Genomic DNA, 12,530 nt, shown 5'->3' with positions numbered 1-12,530 from the left:
CCAACTGTTTCAGTGTCGGAAGATTCATGAAACTCTGGAAATTATTCTTTAGCCACGGTTCATAGATCGGTTACTCAAGTGTGATAGTTAAGTCGGTTTTGTCAACAGGTTTAGTTTAAGTGTTCCACTCAATTGAGCTGAAAAGTAAACGTCACGTTCTGGAGGATTTTCCGGATTAGCTACTATGCAAGGTTAGTAGTGAGTCAAATTCTAGGTTCTCCTTATAATTCAGCCGGAATGAAAGAGTATTTACAACAAAAAGACGCCACTTCATCATTAACTTCTTTGATGCCTGAAAAATATGGCGAAGTTAATCTATTACTAGCGCATAGTATCAGGGTTATGTAAGTAGATTCTAATAATAACCATTCCATATTGAAACCGTGATTATGCAAAATATGTTCATGAAACAGTCTTTCTTTAAAACTGTATCTAAAAGAAATTGTCCAGACTAGTATGTGGTTTCCTTATGCTCATTTGTGTTGGCTTTGCTTGTTTCAGGAGAGTAACATATTCCTTCGCCTGGTTTATTCCTGCATTACCGTTTTCTTCTTCTTCAATTATGAGAAGAAATCTCCTTCGGGACTAAAATAACTGTTTTGTTCATGAAAATCTGTAGACTATCATAAAGAAATTTAAAAGTAGTACCAATCTGTAGGGACGTGTGCATAAGAGAGGGGCTCAGGGCCTGTCCTTCCCTTAAATCCCAAATTTTCTTGAGTTTCTGGGTTATCCTTATTCAAACTATCAAAAATATTTTTTGCTACTATTGCCCCCCCCCCCTCCAAAAATTATTATTGTCCCCTCTCATAAAAGAAAGTCCATCGTGCGTGCCTCCCAAGCCGTTCATTATCCCATATGTGTCATTCCTTCATCGTACACAGAAACCAAGTCTTATCTTAAAGGCAGTATTCATGGGTGGTTAGGGTGTTTGAACCCCCCCCCCCCCCGAAATGTCTGTCCGACTCGTAAAAGCGCAACAAAAATGAATATAAACAAATTTTGATGTTTTTTTTTAAGTTTTGTTTTGTAAACCCTCTTCCCTCCCCCCGAAAAATATCCTTATAAGACTCTGCTTATCTTTGATAAGTTCAAATTACCCCCAAAACTGCCGCTTCAAAAATGGTCATCCAAACTTTCCATAGTTATGAACGCCGTCGGGAGGATTAGATAAGTAAATAAATAGTTCAAAGTATAGCCAGTGGCACAGATAATTCCTAGTATTGTTTTTATTTCTACTTTTCAGTTAATTTTCCTGTACCTGAGCCACTTTGTTTCGCTTTTGTAAGCTAGAAACTTTTTGTTTGTGAGCTCTTAAACCAAAGAGAAACAAAGCTAATGTGTCTTTATAAGCCAAAGCGCTAATCCTCTTAATCAAAAGTTGTCAGTGCACCATACTGTTGTTCCAACTTGAATTATAAAATCATCCTAAAAATTTTCTAATTACAGCCAGGATTTTTTAGGGGGGGGGGGCGAAATAGATTTATCCGATAAACTTACGTTAGGAGCGTTTAATTAACGCAAACTTGCGTTAATTAAGTAAAGTACACTTCTTTAGACTATGTTAGGTGGGGGCTCCCCCCTCGCCCCTCCCCTGGATTTGCCACTGATTACAGCTTTTTTCAAAATATTTTTCCTAACAAAAATACTTTTCGCTACTGGACATACTCATTATGGTTCAAAGTAAATGAAAAAAGTCTAGCCACTACAAAAAGCGTTAACGAATATTCCTAGAAACGTCAAACCCTACTCATTAAAATTAGAGGGGCTCTTGAAAATGTAAATTCTTGAAATGGATTTCGGCAGTATCTTAAAATAGCGTGTTAAAAATAAAGTTTCTGATACTGTCTTAAAGTCTAATTCTCTTGTTGAATTGTATAAGCTAGAGAAATAAAAATCTTTTACTCCATACAAGAAAACTTTCTTGCTTTTTTAGATTTATTTTTATCATTAAATATGGCATAGATGCCATAGAATTAATTTCGGGAGAATATTCAAGCTTAAAAGTAAAAAAAAAACGAATGGAATGTGTAACCATATTTCTCTATCAGAATCATCACTTGAGAGTCTTTTTATGAAAGAAAATAGCACCTGAAAAATAAGATAAAACTTTTTTTAAGGACTCTACTAAGCCTTCTCTAGAGAAGACAGAATGACAGTTTTAGTGTTTGAATTTAAAAAGTGTTTTCGGTCGATTTCAGCCGTTTTTGCGGTTTTCCTTCGCTGCAAGGGCATGCCTTATGACGGTTCAATGATTGCGATAAAATTATTCAGCACAGCCGTTGAAAAACATATCCAGAAAAACGACTTTTCCATTTTGTTTAAGCGTTTCAAATTTCACGCAAAAATTTTGTATTTAATCTTTATCCATCACCTTTATTTGAGAGTCCCTAGAAACTTAAATAACACCAGTGGCGTCATTGGGGGGGGGGGGTTGGAAGTTTATGACGTTAAAACTACAGAAATTTAAATTTGTGAAAAACAAAAAACAAGTTAAAACTTTAATAGACATTTCTAGCTATATTGTAAATGATATTATAATAAATCTATATTCCCTTTGCCTCGGTAGTAAACTACTGAATTAATAGGCCGTAAAGAGTCAAAATGCTTTTCCTGCAGAAACCCAGTTTTGGACAACTGAAGTTTGAAGTTATTACGAGTATCTTCTCTGGTAAAACACTAACTAGTATATTATGGTATTATTAACAAGGAAAAATAACAGGGAGCTATCGAGCGATTTTATAAACATTATTAGTCGATGCAGTTAGGTCAATAAACATATACGGTGCATTTAGGGAGATGTGATACTCTTAAAAGCTCAACCTACCTCGTCCATTATAAACTTTTTTAGTTTGTGTCTCCAAACTGTTTAGAATTGATTGGGCGGTCTAGCCATAACTTGTAGAGCCTGTATACAAGATCTCGAATAAACGACAGAAAACTAAAAGCCGACGCCTAACTTCAGAAAATCTTTGAAAAAACATGTAACTTCTTCTGTTTTATACCTTAGATATAGATATTCAATTCTAATGAAACTTACATAATCAAAAAGAGGGGATTTTGTTTCTTTTCGATTAAATGATGCAAAATTTTCTTTTTAAACTTCTGAAGAGGGCAGCCTCTAAAAATTTTCTACCATACCTGCCAGGAAACCGCTAAAAATCAGCTAAAACCCCCTTTGATTGCCAAGTTTTCATTTGCCAAAATTTCATCGTCTTTTCACTCAAATTCCATAGACAAACCACGGATTTTTAATAGCTCTCGATGATGGTTATTCCCTACGGATAATTTGCTACCAAATCCCTTTGTGTTTGTGACGGTCAGCCGACGCTGAGGATCGCAAAATAATTCTAAGATACCGCATCCTCTTAAATCTTATCCTCTTTTGTTGTTTTTTTTTTCTCTTTATTTCAAAGGAATGTGTTTTGATTTATAGTGCCTGAGACGGGCAATTGCTTATTTTTTCGATTTCCCTTTTAATTTTGGAAAATAATTTCAAAGGATTTATTTTTGGGTACTTGGAGCCAGGCATTTACAGGGATAGTTCTGATAATGGGTACATATTTATTTTTGAACCATCTCACATACACATTTTCAAATACTTACTATAGCCAAATTTAAAAATGATTAAGCATCATTCAAATCCATCGCTGAATAAAATGTTGAAACTTGGATATGGACCAAACCAAGCGAAAAATGCTTTCTAATGTAAGAAATGTATTTACTAACAATTAAAAGAGATTAAAAAAAAAAAAAAAAAAAAATCACGTTTCAGAAAATTACGTCAGACGGATACCTTTCTATAATCGAATGCCTTTTTTTCCTTTTTTGATGTATTGTCATAACCATCAGTCGAAATGACCAAATGATCGGAATGTAGTAAAAAAAAAGAAAAAAAAAAGAAAGAGCCGATTAAAATGAAACTAAACGCTAAATTATCATTAAATAATTGAAAATTTAATAATTCACATGACGACAATGAAAAAGTCACATTGTGTCACGAACGTCAATTTGCAGAAACGGAGGGAGGGGGTAAACAGTCTGTTTTAAAATCTAGTGGGACAATTATGTTGTTTTTCCGTTGTTTTTTTTAATGAAAATATCAGAAAAGGTGTTTTTCAATAAAAATACTGAAAAAAGACTTTTTTTAATCTAGAGGGGGTAGAAAATATAGGGGTAAATTGCCTCCGCCCTAATTGATGCCCCTGGATAGTGTGCTACTTCCCGTCAATTAGCCAAAAAAGCTACTGGTTTGTGCTGAAGAATTGTTTCGTAAAAAGCAACCATTACTCATCAGTCCTTGTTTTTTCATTTTTGCTTCATCCTTCCTAAGAATGAAAACAACTTTTAGCAACATTTGAAAACAGAAGTGAAGTTCACAATGTCTTCAACACGGACATAGGCTCCGCTGAAATCCTAAGTTTCTTTGAATTTATGGGCACTTCGTATTCAAATAATCGGATAAGTTTTTTATACCCTCCTCCCCCCCCCTTCCAAAGGAAAAAATATTACTTCCTCTTGAAAAATTATGCGTGTGTACCTGGCTTTCAGAAGCTTAAAAAAAATGTGAAGTAGCCTAAGTTTAGGTGTAGTTATAGCCTACAGCAACTTTGGAATTGGGTAAGTTGCTAAATCCTCGTAAGGAAATGACAGATTCAGAGTCCTCAACAATGATAGAAATCCCACTCAAACTTGAACTTTATGAACACCAACAAAACCGGAAAATTGATCTACTACGACCAAGATCCCTTTGCTATTTTTTTTGTTTTATAGGGATCAAGCTACAATTTCGGTGCAATGACAAAATCTGAATAAATTTGAGCTCCTATAGTTGTAAAGAAAATTTCAGCAGTTCTGGATCCGTATTTGTTGTTTTCACAGAAGTGTCACTTACGAATTTTCACAAATATCTCATTTAATTTGCCAGTTCTTTTCTATTTGCACATCTCCTCCTCCCATAATTTATTATCCAATTGAAGCCCCTATTCTAGCTAAACGATAAAATGTTGGTTAGTTCAATTTGGATGTGTTATGAAATATTAGGTGTAGGCTACTCGGCGACATATCAGTTGTTTTTTTTCCCCTGAGGCGAAATGGCCAACACCCAGTTGATGTATCAAAAGCTCAAAACTGATCATATCAAATTGTTCGTTCCGTCTGCTAAAGGTCTAACATTGAAACTAAAAACGTGGAATTTCGTAAGCAGTTGCTATGCAATTTCATTTTAGTCGCTCATCTTCAAGTTTGTGGCAGTTATCTGCAGATTCCACTTCCCCCAAACAAGTACAGGTAAAAAAAAAACACACAAACACATAAAAAAACCATCAAACACTCACGAGCCCGAATGCCACTATACTGTGCATTGGTATTCAGCCCAAGTTCAGCCTACTTATACACAGTCTACTACTACTCGTGCAATGCAAGTAGGTATCCTGAATTTTGGTTCAGTTGGGAGGGGGTACAAAAATATTTTGAAAACGTATCAAAAATTGTTTATATGCATTTTTTGTCATGTTTTTACGAGCCAAACAAAAGTTTCAGACCCCCTGACCCCACCACCCTGGATACAGCCTTGGTAGAGCATATATCATGTGCTAATATTTATATTCTGTGATGCTAATATTGCGTCTGAAATAGCAAGGATAAATACAGTGGCGTAATTTCGTCAAAATCCTGGGGGGGGGGGGGAGCAAAGTTGGAGCCGATTTTCTCAAGTCAAGTGAATATGACAGTGAAAAATGAAAAATGAGTCATGTAGTACCATAAAGGTAAAGGTATACTAAAGAAAACTGATCTGTTTCTGTGGATGCTTAAATTATGTAGGTATATCTTAATTTGACAATATTTTTAAAGACGATGAATTTCAGGGGTCTGTATTCTGGGGGGGGGGGCAGTCGTCCCCCCTCCTGTCCCATAGCAAATTATGCCCCTGGATAAAAAATGTGGGATAAGTATCCTTACTACATTGGAAATTCTTGTTAAGAATTCCTGAAACCGCAGTGAAGACGTTTGGTTTTCATAACTACAATATCAACAGCAGCTTTTCAGCTGCAGCATAGTATTGAAAACATTACGATTGTAATTTCTGCGGTATTCCAACGTAAATATGTTTTACTTTTTGGTTACTAGCCTAGTTTTTGTTCATAGGGGACGTCACACCACTTATGTTTCAAAATATTTTATTCATGAACTTAAAAGTGACATAACCATGAGAGTAACTGAACAGTTTTCTAAGGGGAGAGGCTAGATAATGTGATCAGAGCAAATTTACCGGGATTTTTTTTCCCCAGAACTTAGCCTTATTACCCTTGCATTTGAAATATTTCAGGGAGCACCAAATTTTGTAAGGAAGCACAACGCACATATTTGAGCTTTAACTAGGAGCCCATATTACTAGGACAGCCATTACTAGGAGTCCATATCGACGGTAAGGAAAATTGTATGGATGCCAATTCCCAAATATGTACAGCGGGGGGACAAGGATTTGTTTAATTTTTTCAATGATGATATAAAAAAAATGCATTTTTCAAATCTAGTTGGCTATTTCGTTGTTTTTTTCGGCTTTGCCAACAAAATTTTTTTTCAAAATCTTGGAAGGATCTAGGAAGGCAATTGTTCCCCGTAATCCCCTTCCCAGTTAGCGATCCTAGAAATGTCACAAGAGCTTATAGTGCTCTATTTCTTTTTTGAATGTAAAATCATACGAACTTTACACTCTATGGTCCAATACCGCAGGCCATGTGAAAATTAATTCAAATACTTTGTTGACTACATACACTCATGCTCTAAAAATTTTAAATCACTTTAATTTTTAAATTTTTCTAGCTTCTTTTTAAAGCTGTGATTTCCCACTTTAAATTGCAACTGACAAACCGTAATATTATCACAGAGCCATTAACTCAAAGAGAAGCTGACGCTTACAGCACGGGGGAAAAGTATCACTTTTCACAGGTTTCTATTTCATATCAGCTCATCTACAGGCTGCAGTCAAGGGGTTGTACACTGTCAGTGATCTGTGTACCTGACCATTTGGCTCCCACTAAGTATTCTTTGCCTCCCGCCCTGCCTGCTGTGTCTCTTACTCTGACTTTGGTTTTACACCCGTCCCTTTGCGTGGGTTTTCTGAAAAAAAAATCCTGGCGAGGAGAAAAAAAAAGCCTAGCCTAAAAGCTACTTAATAAGGGAGTAAGAAAAATGTAATTTTTTCCAGAAAAATGTCAAATCTTACTGATTATCACAAATGTTCCTTGTCATTTAAGAAAGGAGAAGAAAAAAACCGTTTCGTGTCCCTCCCTATTGACCCCCGTTCCATGTCTCTAGTGTACACATTGGGACCTAGTGAGAAGCCCCTTGTTTTTGATTTTAAATTTCAAAACAGGTTTCCAAAAGCCAGGTTTTAAATTATATAATCCTCACAAAAAGGCCGAATTTAATAAGATTTTGTTGGGTAGTAATGTACATTGGTTTCAGATTTCGACGACTCAAATTCCTTTCCACTAACTGCTGACCATCTTTGATGTCTTGGCTTTGTCGTGTTTGAAAGGATTTCGAATTATCTTTTGTTTGATGCAAACATGCAACGATTTTGTGAGACTTTCAGCAATAATCAATTGCTACTGGATTATTTACATCAGACTCTTATAAATTGAGCAATGTGATAAAGTTGTTGAAGGTACTTATTTAAAATTTAGCTCTAGAAAGCGAATCAGTACTTTGGAAACGAATCAGATTGAAGATTCTGTTGTGTTGACATTTCTTAAAACATTTATTTAAAACATTAGCCGTAAAAAACGAAAACAAAATAGTTATAATGATTTTTCCGTTATTCTATACCAAGGTAAAGGTATTTCCGGAAGAAAAAGAACTCTATTTCATAAATTGCAATCAGCCTATATAATTGGCTGTGTTAGTAACAAAAGAGATTATCCATTAATTTTATATATAAATACAACAAAAGTTTGAAACCACCTAAAACGCCTCGCTAGCTAAAACAGCAAAAGTAGGGTCTTTGAAACCCTAAATCACCAATTTGTGCATTCAAGCCCCATAATTTACTTGTTTTCTTGCAAATAGTAAGCGTATATTCTTTTGTCTTTTCTGTTCATAAATAAGTATTTTCAGGCTTAACAATTTAGCTTGCTCACCTTATTTTGTCTCACAGCAAGGATATCGAGTTGAAGATTTCAGGAATTTGTTTTCTGGAGCGAATAAGGAGGGGGCATAGTTACTTATAATTTCTTATGCCTTAGTTGTGCCTCTCTCCTTGTGGCACAAACGCAGACAAGGTTGTAAGTCCTTCAGATGTTCACGAGTTTTATTTTAAGAAATTTCATGAGCTTACCCCTTCCCCAGATAAGTTCTTATGAATCTAGGTTCTTTTTAAAATTCCAATTTAGTTTATCCTAAAAATGAATTATCAATTCTAATAAAAACTCAAAATCTCTCGGAATATGAATTCTTTTTATCCTTAAATACCAAGTAAACTAATAAATAAGTAGCGACTCGACCAAACAGTAATTGAAATTTTAAAAAGCATGGTGATCCCAAATATATAAAATTCATTAAGTTTAATGCTACCCATCAAAAGCTGCGAGCCTAAGAAAATTCACCTTAATTTTGAAATAAGGGGAAGTACCCCCCCCCCCAAAAAAAAAGATCAAGCGATAACCAAAAGGGCAATTAGTCCAGATGAAAATCACACCATCCGATTCGGCATAACAGAGAACCCTACTTAAGAGGTTTCAAGGACCTATCTACCAAATTGAGGAATTTCGATTTTTTTTTTCCAGAAAAAAGATCAGGGAGGTATATTGTGTTATTTTCCCCCAGGGGGGATCGAATCGTGCCAATGGTTCAAGAAATCCTAGCAAAATTTTGAGATAGCGATTTAATTCAATATAGTTGAAATGTCCAATAACTATACCTTTGGGGATGATAAGACCCCCCCCCCCCATAGCCCCTAGGGAAAGGGCTTTCACAATTTTCCTATTTTTCACATATTGCATTTTTTATTGGGAAATATGTGGTTGGGGGGGACTTCCTGAGGGGTGGGGCTACGGGGATAATTTTCTGTGACTAAGAAGTTTTCTTATGTAATTCCCTTCCGGGAGGGAAGGAAATTTCCCAGCATGATTTAATGAACGGTCAAAAATTTCTTCAACTGAAAGTAAGGAGCAACATTAAAACATAAAAAGAACAAATTTTGTTCTGTACATGGGGGGGGGATTTACCCCTTCCTCAAATCTTAGTCTGTACGCTAAAGTTTGACTTTTCTTCACACTTCTTTAAAATAGGGCCGATGAACTTGAATGAGAAGTGCTTTTTTTTAAAGAACTTTATGACTTTAGCGCAAGCTTGAAGACTGAGGAAAGGGTTGCTCCCCTAATACACGGAATAATTTCTGTTCATTCTAAGTTTTAATGTCGCTCCTTACTTTCAGTGGAAAAAACTGTTTTTTCTTGTTTAATAAAGAGAAAAGAATGAGAATTATTCACCAAATCACTTTTGAGATAATAGAATAATATTGGTCGTTTTTTGCTAACGTTTCTCTGTTAATTCACAACTAGCAATTTTTTTCGATGCAAGAATTTATCTCTAACCTCACAAAAGAGTATTTGCTATGCTTTTTCTATTTTTTTTCTGTGCCTGTGTTCCGACAGGCTCTGACCAAACTGCCAGTCGGTCATAGAGTCGTATTTAATGGTAGATGTTAACTTAGACATTTGTATTGTGACATCAAAAAAAAAAAAACAGCATAAGCAAATGCATTTCAGTCATAAAATACTCTGGGAAATAATAGGCTTTTTGCTTAATATACGTATTAATATATACCTGAATAAGATCGAACACTAAATGCTAGAGATAAGCTCATTTTAAACGTTCTCAATGTCAAATCTATGTTATCAGGGCAATTCTTTTTGAAGGACAATGCCTGGAAAAAAATAGTAGCGCTAGAAACTTTTGCTCAGAGCCGAGAGCACAGTTTTTTCAACCAACTGTGGGTTGGGACATAAAAAAGGTACCATGTCATTCCTGGTGTTTTGGGGAAACCTGGTTGTTTAGAATCGTATCGATATCTTTTTTCAAAATACCTTTCTCTTTATCATCTATGCTTCTATTTTTTTAAGTGAAAATTAGGCAAAGATCGCTTAAAGCTGGTAGACTTTCGGTAGACTTGTGCGAAATAGCAGTAGAAAAAATAGGTGAACGTTTTTCGGCAGGTAGTCTCGACTGTGTTTAGGAACCAAATAAAGTAGCTTGGTCATTTACCTAAATAAGTTAAACACGCTATTTTATCTTATTTTTGGCATACTTGCGATCATGTAAATTATTGATTGACTTTTTTCTTTTCAACGAAACAGAATAAGTGTTTAAACCTTAAATTTCAACATAGCTAGGGGAGCTGTAATTTTATATTTTTATTTGTAACATATGCAAGGAGAAGCAGAGTAAATTGGATCAGAAATTTAGTACTCGAGCTACTTGTTTTTTTTTCTTTTACCCCTAACTTGCTGATGCAACCTATACAATCACTATCGCTGTAAGAAAAGAGTAAATTACTCAAGTGTTCGCTGTTCAACACAACGGAGCATGCCATGTACGCCTACTTGATTAAAAAATGATGCATTTAAAAATAGAGATTTATTGGTTGACAAGCAAGAAAGTGATATACAATGAATTATTTGGTTAAATTTATTTAATTCTAAAAGCAAATTAAAAGCAAAACAAAGTTACATAAAACCACAAATAGTTATTTTTGTTGCCCCAAGAAAAGCTTTCAGTAAGGCAATTACAAAACTTTAGAACATAGGGGGAGGACAAGGGGTTGAGTACTACCTTAATATACCATATAATTTTTATACCATATATGGTACATTTATACCATATTATGGTACATTATCTGAAGTTTTATGTCACTCTTTGCTTTCATTTGAAAACTAGTTTTTTTTTTAATTTAATATTATTCAGTCTGCAGTTTTACAGGCCTAGGAGCCTTTGGGGGACTAGCACACTGTATTTTCTTGTATGATTAATTGATTATGAATAAATCTTATCTTATCTTATCTGCAATCCGAGGCGTATGAGGATGAGGCATTTTTCTCAAACTGGCCTGGAATTGGTCAAATTCTGGGTATCGATATTTATAAGTAAATCTGAGATTTGATTGCAAGAATCATCAAATAAAATCACGTGATCTCACAATTAATCAGTAGGTATGCAAACAATGTATTCAATTCACCTTTCACGTTTCAGACTATGGCACGAAAGAAAATTACAGTAGTCATAAATAACGCTTGTAAACATCTTTTTAAAGTTGGAAGAGGTTGACGTAAAAGAGCTTGTTTATACGCATTGCATGAATATTTGTCATTGAAAATTTGATATGATATTTCAACAGGTGACAAAAATGCTAAAGAAATTGGTACTGTTCTATTAACCGGGCTCTTTTATGGTGCTTGTTTGGTTAATGCTAATGAAATAAAATAAAATAGGATGAATATATAATAGTTTAGAGACAAATTTGGGCTATATATTTGCACATTAGGGGTGTGTGTGCAAAGCATACCATATATTAAATACGTAACCTAACCTAGGTAGCTTCCCCCCCTAAACCCCAAAAAACAACAATTTAAATACAGTTATTGCCTTTGTTTATATCCCAGAAGGTATTGTAAACCTGTTTTCATTGCGCATCTTGATCTAATTCGTGACTATTATGCACTGGCGTATGCAAAAGAGCCCGGTTAATAGAACATTACCAAGAAATTCATTACGCCTACAGTCTATGCTTCAATCAATAAGCATTATCACTTGGCACTTTTTAGCTGGATAAATGAAGGCTATCAATGTTCGGTACCGTACGGCTTTTGGAAGAATCAGGCTTTTCTTCGGCATTTTGCTCAAAAGCCAACCGACATGATACATATGTTGACAATCTTGTGAAACATGACTACCATTCATAATCGATAGCTCTCACCACAAGTAGGGGGTTGTACTGATGAAAAGGGTTTCGGGCTACTTGTACTCCAACACCCTCACCTATTGTGTGCACAAGTCAAAAGGGATGTCAGATAAGCCATTGTTCAGTTTGACGCAAGCTAGTTTCCCAAGGATTTTTGGTTTGATATTTATTATACCATTAAAGACAGAATAGCTGATCGGAGCTTTGTCAAGAGATTGACCCATGTTCTTCAGCCGTTTGATAAAAGTTAAATGTGCGAGGCCTACAGTAGTTATAAAGTTGGTTTCTGAGACCTTTTGCGCTTTGTAAAATTTCACGTTGAATTCCATAGTCTAAGGTATGGTTTTCACTGAATCTGATGATGGATGCACGTCTCCGATTCATGCGGTGGTTTTGCTTCAAATTCTCGCATCAAGTGCGTCGGTGCTAGTTTCCATGCAGCTAATTTTTTTGAATTTTGACATTATTTTAAAATTCTTACTCCATTTCAGAAACTGGACTTGGGAGTGGCAGGGTTGAACTTTTTTCGAAGAATGCTTGAACTTGCAGTTTACGAGCATCTTTCGGA

General features: G+C 35.2%; 1 protein-coding gene across 4 annotated transcripts in view; it reads left to right on the top strand.

Annotated features, from left to right (window-relative positions):
• The first annotated feature begins 68 nt into the window (after positions 1 to 68).
• LOC148955245 (paired box protein Pax-6-like) overlaps positions 69 to 12,530 on the top strand; it is a 64,923-nt gene continuing 52,461 nt past the window's right edge. For 2 of the 4 annotated variants that reach the window (XM_089108117.1, XM_089108115.1), the window contains exon 1: positions 101 to 191. In XM_089108117.1, coding sequence (XP_088964243.1) covers positions 185 to 191 — 7 coding nt within the window. In that variant the 5' untranslated portion in view covers positions 101 to 184. Of the gene's footprint in view, positions 192 to 12,530 lie in introns of all 4 variants that reach the window. The other 2 variants (XM_089108118.1, XM_089108116.1) reach the window with 2 other exon arrangements.

The sequence above is a fragment of the Artemia sp. Qi Xiang Cuo genome, chromosome 2, assembly GCF_049724085.1.
Source record: "Artemia sp. Qi Xiang Cuo chromosome 2, ASM4972408v1, whole genome shotgun sequence".
NCBI classification, from domain to species: domain Eukaryota; kingdom Metazoa; phylum Arthropoda; class Branchiopoda; order Anostraca; family Artemiidae; genus Artemia; species Artemia sp. Qi Xiang Cuo.
Note: the sequence above shows the minus strand (reverse complement) of the source record. Positions and strands in the feature narration are given on the sequence as shown.